Here is an 11,455-nt window from a genome sequence, read left to right as displayed (position 1 = left end):
CTAGCACATCTGGTTTAATTCGGTATAAATCGAGATCGGTCTAAAACAATATTGGTTTACGATAGATATTGAGTTCAGATCAGATGAATCGACCTAAGTGTCCAAAAAAGATCTATTAAACCCAGTTTTGCGAATTGGCACCAACCTCCGAAAGTTACCGAAGATTTCTAAAATATTATAGGAATAAAAAATGGTACTCGTCTAAAAAAGGGAAAATAAGACTTTCCTTTTCTGAGAAGAAAAAATCAAATTTAAAAATTAAACAAACGAATTTTTTTTATAAATAACAGAAGACTTTGTTTTCGTTTTATATAAGATGAGAATTTTTCTATTAACAAATTTCTCTTATGATTGTATGTTTTCCACTCTCATTGACCTGCATTTTGTAGTGATATAAAGCTTTGTGGAGCTTTGAAGCTAACACAATTTTTGAAAAACATGGTCTACAATTTGGCACCATATATAATCAAAGATGAGGGTTCACTTCACAAAATTTTCCATATGTGTATGCCAACATCTGACAATCTTTTTTTTTTGCATTTCAATTCACTCAAGAGAATGCAACTCCTTGTTTTCCAAAAAACTCTGGAAACTACATTTGAAGATCTTATGTTTCTTTTGGTATATATACACTTACGTGTGTGCACGGTGCACCATCCACTCAGCTTAAACATCAACATAAGTGTATCAAGACCAGAGCACTCCGCTTTGCAAAAAAAAATTCCTAGAGCTTATCTATCTATGAGAATTTTTTAAGAGTTTCTAAAAAATATATAAATTAATATTTAAATAAAGTTAAATTATTTAGTTAAATTTAATCTGAAATACAATCTTAAACTAAATTATAAGACAAATGTCTTTTGGGATTCTCATTTGAGAACCCATTTCAGTTTCTCTCTTACTCTTCTATGAATTTTCTTATTTTAATTGATTATGAGATACTCTCATGAAAACCTTTTAATGGAAGTGTTTTAGTCACTAGGAGATTCAAACCCTACAAAAATTGCATTTTAATAATTTAGTTAACTTTGCGTAAGTTTTAAAATCTTTATATTTTGAAAACATATGAAAATCTTGTTAAAATCTTATCATTTTGAAAACTTATGAAAATATGCATGCACGAAATAAATTTTATAGTTTTTGTCTTTTGACATTAACAACTTTTGAGAAGTGATCTATGTAAAACTCAAGAACGAATTTGAAAATTGTAGTGCTAGATAGCAATAGGAGCTTCATATGATGGATTGTGTCAAGAAATCACAGTTGCAATTCTCATATAATTTTTAAAATCAACTAACTTTGTACAAATCCAACTTCCACTAATCTCCGTTCAAACGTTTTCCACGGATGATGCTAATATTGGTATCATAAAACAACCTAAAAGTTTTAACATTAGATTCCATGTGATTTTGGATCGGTCTATGAATCAAAGTTTAACTTGTTTCCTGCATAATTTATAAGAGCGGTCCGGGCTTGTGAACTCTGTGAGTCTGTTATAACTGAAAAGTAGAAAAACGTTAACCTAACTCTCTATTTAGGGCAAACCGGTTCAGTCCGATAATTTACTTTAACCGGATTGACAGATTAAAACCGTCACTTAACCGGTTTCCTTATCTTAGCCTATAATAACGTTCCTTCACTCATTTAGGGTGCGCCGTACAGCGTTTACATTGTCACTCACGAAACAGAGGTTTGTATCGATCTCTCAATCATCTAAAGTGAGAATCGATCCATTACGATTCCGATTGAGATCTCCGTCGTCGAAGAAAGGATGATATCCATCGGAAAAGGTAGATCCTGTGGCGGTTTCTGTTTCTTTCCTTTTGCCGCAGAGATTTTGATAATTCTGGGTTTTACTCTATTGAATTTAGCGATACTTTTTCTTCAAGTGTTGAATTCTCATGTTGATATATGATGTTTGGATCTATATCTGCAGGTGGAAACGGATCTCAGGGTATTTGGATCCGGTTTCGATAGAGTCGTATGATGTTTTTGTGATCTATCTCTCTGAAAAGATGTGAATGATAAAGGAATTTTCACCAGAGTTTCTGTAATATGATTTATGTAGATGTTTCTCTACTCTCTCTGTCTCTTGCTTTAATCTTTTCTTGGGAAGATTGTTTATGAGAGTATTATAAGTCACTACATTTTGGTAGACCCAAGTGTTGTTTTCCCAAACGAAGTGACTTATAATACTCTCATGAATGGATTTTGCAAGTCTTAAAGAGAGTAGAGGATTGGATTTTACTTATTTGGTTGATGCCTAGAGTGTGAAATAGATTATCTTTTGGTTGAAATCCGATTTAAAAACAACTGAAGTATGATGTTTTTTTTACAGATGTTGTCTACTCTCTGTCTCTTGCTTTAATCTTTTCTTGGAAAGATTGTTTATAAGAGTATTATAAGTCACTACATTTGGTAAAACCAAGTGTTGCTTTCCCAAACGAAGTGACTTATAATACTCTTATGAATAGATTTTGCAAGTCTTAAAGAGAGTGGAGGACGCTGGATTTAACTCTTTTGGGTGATGCCTGAGTAAAATGGATTACCCTTTTGTCTAATGTGCAAGCTTTTGTGTGTTTGTAACTCAGAAATTTCTCAGCCTTAACGTTCCAGTCTTCTCGTGGCAGGGACTAGAGAGAAAAGTGAGCTCATTCACTTGAAGGGAATCCACAAAATAAATCCCATGCATCTTCCACCTTACCAGCCTTGAACATGAAAGGCTTGTAAAATGGAAGATGCTTGGGATTTATTTTGTAGTCTCCTCTTCTAAAAGAGTGTTGCCTAATGTTGCAATGTACACGATATTGATGATTTCAGGCTTGTGGAGGAACGGGATGCTTCTGTTTTGAAGCATGAAAGATATTTCCTTCTCCCATCCAATTTTGTAAGCCAAAAGGCAAATATTCAATTCTTGCTAAAGAAGTTGCAACCGGTTTCATATAGAAAGAGGAGAGAAAATATTAAAGTTGCAACAAGACTTTACTTCATGTATCAATGGAACAAGGATGCGTTGATAAAGACCAAGGGAATCAAGGCATGTTTGAGACCCTATGTTCTTGTTGCTGAGTTTGAATTTTTTTTTTATATTCTCTAATGTATTGATAACTATGGAATAAAATACTAAGTTAACAATTTTGTACCAAACAAAAACTAGCGAGTATTAGAGTATCATCGTCATCCAAAAGTCCAAAACCAAAGCTTATACTTGATTCTAGAACCTTTCTTCTTAAGAAGCTCCTCGTTTGGATTGGACTAAGAGAAGTCCACTTAGCTTTATCGTTTTTTGGAAGATTCACGACTACCGCTTACCAAAGAATAAGAAGAAAATAGAACACCATGAGATGATTTGGAGAATCAAAATTTTCTACATTGAGGATGGAAATTAATATGAATATTATTTTCTACCTTCTCATGTGATGCTTGTAAATTTAGGCAAAAATTGAAACGAGAAAAGAGAATATGGCGTTTCAGCCTTCAGGTAGTATTTCTATCCATTGATTTTTATTTACAAATGGTCTGGCCACTTAAATAGTTCCAAATTCTTTTTTGATATATTTTACTTAAAAAAATCACTATTTTCCAATAATGCAAGATTATAGAAGATTTTTTTTATAAATGACTAATTAATTATCCCTGGATTTGAAATATTTTAACAAATGTATACAATACAATGAGAGGATGTGACATCCTACAAAATCATCGATCCAATAAGGGAAGATTTGGAAGAGAAAAAAGATTTAAAATCCTACTAAATCATTGATCGAATTGTGCTCTTTAATTTTCTTTAGATTTTGTTGATATGTGTTTTACTATGGTTTAGTATAGTTAATGACTCAACTACATTTTGTCAGCACCTTTTCAGAATTTTAACCAAAGATTGGTAATACTTATTATTGTCTGAATCTCGAGGTAGATAGATTTTTGAGGTGAAACAGGGGATTGGTCCATATCTTATGGAACCAGCAGACATGCATGCAATCACATACTTTCCTTTCTCAAGTTTCTTTTCAGGTTTCTCTCTCTCTCTATCTATCTCTCTCCACATGCATGTGTACCAACATATATACCTCTATAAATTAGTATGCCTTCTACTAAAACAGAGAAGAAGCCTCCAACATCTTTTGGACCAGTTCAAGAGAATGGAATACATCTACCAATTCCAACCATGTCTCTTCTTCATAGGTTTTGGAATGTTGCTGTCTCTTGCTCTGTGTAAGTCCTTATGTACAACATCCCTCTCTCTCTTCTTCTTCTTCTTCTTAAAAACACCAATTCCATATTAGAATACTCTCAATATTGCAGCTGTGAAGGGCAATGACTTGGAAAGTTCTAATGATAGAAGAGGATTTACTCTCAATGCAAGAAGCTTCATTTCTACTAACCAAAACCGCACCACCATTTCCAGAAAGCTTCTGCTATCTACCAGTAACTCCTAGAAACTCTCTGGCTTCATATATGATTATGATCAGTCTCTATATGTTTTAGAAACCCTAAAGACACATATTTCAGAGACATTTTCAGACACTGTCGAAGGAACCAATAGGATCGGACAAGATTGCTCAAAGGACGATATTGTTGTCTTTCAAGGCTCAACGGTTCCACTTCCAAACGGAGTTCCTGCATACACAGTTCAGATCTTCAACGCATGTGTCTCGGGTTGCAAGATCGCAGAGATCCACGTCAGTTGTGGCTGGTTCAGCTCGGTCAGGCTGGTTAACCCTAGAGTTTTCAGGCGACTCTGTTATGATGATTGTCTGGTCAACGACGGTCAACCTCTTGCTCCTGGACAGACACTCTCTTTTCAATATGCTAACAGCTTCTCTTACCCTCTCTCTGTTTCTTCAGTCTCTTGCTTCTGATTTTTTTTTTTTTAAAGTAACAAATTTGGTATTTTCCACAAGTTTGTATGCAATTATCAGCAAATGAGATTTTTTTTTTTGTTGGGATCGTGTTTCAGTTTCACCAAACCAAGGTAATGAGATTTTTTTTGTTGGGATTGTGTTTCAGTTTCACCAAGCCAAGGTCTTGGTTAACCTCTTGTTTTATCCGGTTTTGTTTACAACCGGTTTAACAAATATATGAAGAGAGTGAGAGAGATAGATTCTAGTGAGGCCTTATTACACATTTTCTTATGTTACAGATGATATGATTACTCTGACCCAGAGGAGATAATAAGAGTTGATTAAGCCAAACAAGAGTTGATAGTACAAGAGATTACTGATGATATTTCATATAATCATCATCAACAGCCAAACATAAAGCTTAATAAAATCTCTCTAAGTACCTTTTATTCTAACTTGCTCTTTTATCGTTTTAAAAGTTATGGATGTCCTGAAACCTCTGAGGATATATAGAGGAAAAGAACTGTGAACATGAGTCCAAGAGATGTAGAAAGAGCTAAAAATATTCTAGATCCGGATCGAAAACTCCAGGTTGAGTCATAGAAGAATATGTGAAGCTTGGAGTCAGTGGTTGAGGATACTCAGCTCTTGTTGACTCCAATGAGTAAGCACCGTCAATTTGTTGAAGCGAGCCATCGAACCAAGGAGAGGTCAAAGTAGTGGTCATGACCGGTTCAAGACCATTGGAATACGACATGGATTTTTTAGGAACTTGAGTTTGAGCTAGCATATCAGATTGAGACTCATCAAAAGGTTGTTGGAATTGATCACCATCAGATTCTGATGAGTCTTCAAGTAAGCTTTGAAGATAACGCATATACAATGAGACATGAGGATCTTCTTGAACCACCGTGGTAATGGGGGGAACCGATGATGTCCGGTTTACCGGCTCTGGTCTATTCTTCTGATGCTTTGGGAAGCTTTGAGGTAAAGGCTCACATGAATGATAACTCGTTAGTTGCTGAACAACGCTTTTGAAGTCGTTCTTGTTTATGATGTACACTTGCGTTTTTTGTTGCGGTTGCTGCGGCTGAAATATGGCGTTAGCGTTTGCGTGTATTTGGTGGAAAATACTCTTTCGAATGTACTTACCTGTCTTATTTACTCTCAAGTGATCATTTTGTGGTCGCTGATTCATTTTATTTTTTAAACACGATTGAGTCACTACCAAGCTAGGAAGAAGCTTCACGAGATTATATGAATCTCACAAGCTTAATTATTTCAAAAAAGAATTTGACACATACATATATATGCGGACACATACATATATATGCGGACACACACAATCACAATCAATATTTCTTTATCGTAACATCATAATTCCCTTTAAATTTCTGATTTTATACCGCTTTAGTTCTTGATTTTATTCAGTAATAAAATGCATCCAACTTTAATATAAAGATGTTTTCCTTTCCAATTTGTTTTCTAAATTTTCTTTATTTTTCCTGAAAAAGTCGAAAATATGTATCTTACATGTTACTATGTATCGTGTATGAGTGTCTTCCTATTTTCTATTTTGTTTCTCTTTGAGTGAAAGATATTTTGGTGAAAAATAGGAATATATTAAATATTAGACTGCTAATAATGAAATAAAAGTATTTCCCCTGTAGGAAAATATGATATTTTTTCCCCTGTCTACATGTTCTCTTTTTCTTCTGTTTTATTTCTTTTTGTGTGATATTTTTTCCTAATCCTGTATAATAAGAAATGAAAATACAGATATCATATCGAATCTAAACTCATTAACACCTTAAACTCTTCTTTTTAATTAAGGGATATTTGCATGTATTGTAACATCATTTTAAAATCGTTTTTAATACAAGGAATCTGGTTGTATCCGTTGACAAAAAAAAAACAGAAAACAAAAATCTGTTTGTAGCTAACATACATTGGTTTATCAATTTGACGACCAAAAAAATATTATTAAAATAAATATATGCGAGTAATACGAATTCTGAGAGTATAGTTGCCATATTAATTATAACGTATTAACAGAACTATAATGCATGTCTTAACTTATTAATTTTACTAGTATTAGACGAATTATCAATTTCTTTTTGTTATAGAGTTTAGTGTTGTTAAAACCGGACCGACCCGATGGTTGGACCGAGTTTGACCATGAACCAAACTCGTGGCCGGGTTGGGTTTTTATAAAATCCAACAGCTTTTAAACCGCATAAAAATCATAATAAACTGTCAAAAACTCATGAACTGGATGAATAGTGATTTGGTTAATTAATCCTGGTTCAATAATTCTATTAAATTTTCTTATAATTAATTCTTTAGTATTTCAGAAACTAAATATATATGTTTTATACTCTAAAAAGTAATAAAAACAAGAAAAATTAATATAATAATATTCATAAAGTTTTAATTAAATCTTTGAATGATTTCTAAAGCTTAAAAATGTTTCAGGTTACTAAAAATTTGAATGTTAAGAATTAATTTAACCTCTTTAAAATGTTATTATGTATATACATAATATATCTTAATTATGTATAATACTTATATATTTCAAATTTTTAAAAATATAAATTCTGTGAACCAGGTTGAACCTGGTTGGACCAGATTAAACCGTGACCCATATGCTTAACCCGTTTGATTTCAATCCGGTTTTAAAAATATTGTTATAGACGAAAATTTAATACCAATTTTTATTTCTTAATCTATATTATCAATTTCTAATCATAAAATGCAACCTTTTTAGGAGATTCTCCCTATCATAACCGATAATAATCTCTAATTATATGACGACATGTTTATTTATTTTTTTCTCGAATTTTTGTCTGTATTTATATGAAATTTATCGATATTCCTCTTCACTCCTCATTTAGATCTTGATGCGCACTAAATTGTTAATGATTAATAATTTTTGTATGAAATTTTATAAGTCCAAAGTTATTATAATGTTTTTTAGTGAACAAAATTAATTTAAAGGTTCACCATTGGAATATGGAAGTCTGGAGCTTTTACTTGTTCAAAAAGTTTGGTTAAAAAATGAAAATGAAAATTCTAATTGATTTTTTTTTTCTTCCACGAAAAATAAACACAACTTTAATTAATAGTTCCACAAATCCTAAAGCCAAACGAAACATGTTGAAGATGTTAATTATGATCTTGTACTACAAGGAGTGATTAAATTCAAAACTAATAGATTCTTTGACGTTGTTAATACTTGTCAATTGGTTAGTTTGTTTGGTGTTTGAGGCAACACCATCAAAGTAAAATTTTATCTTCTCTTGTTTGACGGTATTTTTTTTTTAATTATTGCATCGAATCATTTGACGTTGTTAATAGTTGTCAATTGGCTAGTTTCTCTCTTCTTGTTTGTAAGTGGTCATAGTTTTACTCTTGAAGCTCGTTATGTCAATGTGTTAAAAGTCGGTTACGAGTTTGAACAGAAAAAGAGACTATTAAGAGTTTTGAAGATGGAATATAGTGGTGACTGGTGAGGCTGAGAGGAAGGATTAAAGAACTGTCGTTTTTCGAAAGCTCATAGTGGACAACTCTAAAATTTTATTGTAAGCATGAGCTATTGAAAAAATATGGTTATGTACCCCTTCTTCTAAAATTTCTTATTCAGACTCCTAATGTATATGCTATTGGCAAATCAGTGAAGAATGAGAGAAGCAAGATGAAGAAGAAGGTTGTGGGGAGGTCATGATTTATGGAGAAGAATATTGGTGTCATGGTGTGGATGAGTATCAAGTGCAACAAAAGACTTGCCAAACCAATATTCTTTCTCCATTAACCAACATTACCTCCCATATTCTTCTCCATGAAACAAAAACAGACTTGAACTTGTTTGGTGTGGATGATCATCAAGTGCAAGTGTGCAACAAAAGACAGGGCATATTTTGTTTTTTTTTCGATGAGGGGTGATGTATGTTGAATTCTTGAATTTAAAAGACTAATATGTTTTTATGATTTCGTCTTATCACTTTACAGACATATATATATATATATATTTATATATATATAGATGGTTTAAACTTAAAACACAATGCTTCTTGGGCCTTAAGTTAGGGCTGACCCTAAATAGATATATTTAACCTAAAAATCTGCTTTTTGTAAAAATTTTTTTTTGTAACTTTTACTTGTTGATATGTAATGTACATGAATAAATACAAAACCATTAGGTCAGTAGATCAATAAAAAGAAATTCTAAAGAGCCTTGAGCGACAGGCTAAAATGCCATAAATCAGGAAAAAGTATGCCCAAACGCCATAAGCTAATAATTAATTTAATTTTGATTTTCTTTTAATATTAAAAATCCTGGAAAATTCTATTTTCTTCTTTACTTGTCTCTTTAATTACAATAAAACCTGGGTGATATCCATCCATTCCACCTAAATTCTATAACCTGACCCAACTGATATTTATTCCATAATAATTATATCTTAAATTAATTAAAAAATATATTATTTATGAGGATTTCTCCTTCATCGCTCCATCTTCTTCCTCTTCTTCGATCTTTATGTTCTCCACCATTTCGATCATCTTTTTTTCTGCTCACTTTCCTCGTCTTCTTGCCGTTTACTCACTCTTTATCTTTCGTTTCCGTCTCTCTGTCTCTTCTCTCTCACCTAGTATCTCACTCCGACTTATTATCAGCAAATACAACGATCGTGAATAGAGAAGAAGGATCAGATTCCTTATGTATCTCATTCCCAAGATACTTTGGAGATTGCCTGAAAAGTCAATCGGGAGGTTTCATTGCGTGTCGAAGCTATGGGGGTCTATGCTTCACCGTCCATATTCCACGGAGTTGTTTCTGACCAGGTCCTCGACTCGTCCACGTCTCTTATTCGCCCTCGAAGGAGCCGATGATGAATGGAACTTCTACTCGTCGCCTCAGCCACAGAATCCAGATGGGAAGTCTTCTCTTGTAGTAGCTGCCGATTTTCATACGAAGATCTGTGGATATAAGGATTTAGGAGACGGTTGTAGCTATACCTCCGGTTTGATCTATTACCCTGACATGATTTTCCGTGACAACGTTAACAATCTAGTATGTAATCCCATCACTGGAAAGTCTGCAACCTTGCCTAAAGTGTTGATTTACAGAAAGTCGACAAGTTTTTTAGGGTTTGATCCGATTAACAAACAGTTCAAAGTATTGTCTGAGGCTTACACATTTTGTCCTGAAAGGGTGCATCATAAAATTCTGACATTAGGAACTGGAAAACTTAAGTGGAGGGGTACTAATCATTGTCCCTGGTACAATTCTTGTTGGAGTGGAGGGATATGCATCGATGGGGTTTTGTATTACTTAGGTTCAGCTAATCAATTGGCTGATTGGTTTTGTAAAAGTTCTGATGAATTTCCGTCTCATGTGAAGATAGTTTGCTTTGATGTTAGATCTGAGAAATTCAAGCTCATTGACACAAAATGCTATTGGGGTAGAGATTATGATGATAGACATGCTACTAAGTTAGTAAACTATAAAGGTAAATTAGGTGGGATTATTCTAGAGCATGATGGGGCTGATGATGCCATTAAGTTGCGTATGTGGGTTCTAGAGGACGTCGAGAAACAGGAGTTTTCGAATTATGTCTACACTTTTCCAGAAAATAAACTCGTTGACTGGGATCATGTTTCTGTGGCCGGAGTGACAGCAAAGGGAGAAATTGTGTTGTCAATGAAGGATGCATCTAAATCTAAACCGTTTTATGTTTTCTACTTCAACCCTGAAAGGAACACTCTCCAAAGTGTTGAAATCCAAGGTTTTGGTGAGAATCTTAGCAGAGTTAAAGTATTTATAGACCATGAGGAGAATCTAAACTTTATAAAAGAAGAGTCCGTTGTTCCAAAAAAAAAGAAAAAAATAAAGAAAAGAAAAAGAGTCTAGCTAGCTAGTTTGGCTGTGATGTGACTTTGCATTTTCAGGTGTCTCGTTATGAACTATTTGGCTTATCATACTTTCTTTTAGGTTTTCAACTCCATCCTCTTATTGTGTTGCACTTTAACTTTACTTGAAAGCATAATAATGTTTGATCCCACATTATTTGGGTTTTTTTTTTTTCATCGAACTCTTTGTTGTACATCCTATGCTCTTGGATTGAATTCTGTTATGGGTGAAAGCCAAGTGTGGTTACTGATTTAATATAGTAATATTGTTTTCAAGTTAACTCGTATATAGAAGGCTACGATACCACCAAAAAGCACTAACTGCGTCTGCTTTTACGGCAAGGCAGTACAAGTTAATTAATATCAATGCAATGCAAGAGGCTACACCATCAGTATTTGTCTGCTTCATGACTACACAAGTTGGGTTTTCATCTTCAGCATCTACGTAATAGAATTCTTGTGACGTCTGAATCTACTTTTAGAACTCAGAACAATTCACGGACTCTTACTCAACTGATCAGAGGAGATCTCATGCAATTGCGTTTGATGAGGATTTCACGGTAACGAAGAGAACTCTCTAGTGAAAGTTGTAAAGCTCGGAGGGAACGTCTCGTTTGAAAATTATCATTCAATGTAAGTTAAGAAACAAACAATGTAAATTGAGAGACAAGCTAAGTAAAATTGCAGCTCTCAATTAGGCC

The 11,455-nt window shown here is 33.5% G+C and overlaps 2 protein-coding genes, 1 long non-coding RNA gene and 1 pseudogene across 4 annotated transcripts; 3 read left to right on the top strand and 1 right to left on the bottom strand.

Annotated features, from left to right (window-relative positions):
• The first annotated feature begins 1,654 nt into the window (after positions 1-1,654).
• Positions 1,655-2,140, top strand: LOC112084093. The gene is made up of 2 exons (XR_002898052.1): positions 1,655-1,790; positions 1,937-2,140. It is a non-coding gene; the product is annotated as an uncharacterized LOC112084093 (long non-coding RNA).
• A 1,959-nt stretch (positions 2,141-4,099) lies between these two features.
• On the top strand, positions 4,100-4,907 carry LOC18991787 (TPD1 protein homolog 1). 2 transcript variants are annotated; one of them, XM_024153250.1, is made up of 3 exons: positions 4,100-4,215; positions 4,306-4,428; positions 4,513-4,907. In XM_024153250.1, the coding sequence occupies exons 1-3, from the start codon at positions 4,143-4,145 to the stop codon at positions 4,860-4,862; spliced, it is 546 nt and encodes a 181-aa protein (XP_024009018.1). In that variant the 5' UTR covers positions 4,100-4,142; the 3' UTR covers positions 4,863-4,907. The 2 variants fall into 2 exon arrangements, with proteins under 2 accessions (XP_024009018.1, XP_024009019.1); XM_024153251.1 differs by having other exon boundaries at positions 4,114-4,215; positions 4,525-4,907.
• A 493-nt stretch (positions 4,908-5,400) lies between these two features.
• Positions 5,401-6,042, bottom strand: LOC18991786 (VQ motif-containing protein 5). Its single transcript, XM_006415109.1, has one exon. The coding sequence runs from the start codon at positions 6,040-6,042 to the stop codon at positions 5,401-5,403; it is 642 nt and encodes a 213-aa protein (XP_006415172.1).
• A 3,289-nt stretch (positions 6,043-9,331) lies between these two features.
• LOC18991785 lies at positions 9,332-11,335 on the top strand (annotated as a pseudogene).
• Positions 11,336-11,455: the final 120 nt, after the last annotated feature.

The sequence above is a fragment of the Eutrema salsugineum genome, unplaced genomic scaffold, assembly GCF_000478725.1.
Source record: "Eutrema salsugineum unplaced genomic scaffold, Eutsalg1_0 scaffold_5, whole genome shotgun sequence".
Classification (NCBI taxonomy): domain Eukaryota; kingdom Viridiplantae; phylum Streptophyta; class Magnoliopsida; order Brassicales; family Brassicaceae; genus Eutrema; species Eutrema salsugineum.
The sequence above is the reverse complement of the archived record's forward strand: the minus strand, read 5'-3'. Positions and strand labels throughout refer to the sequence as shown.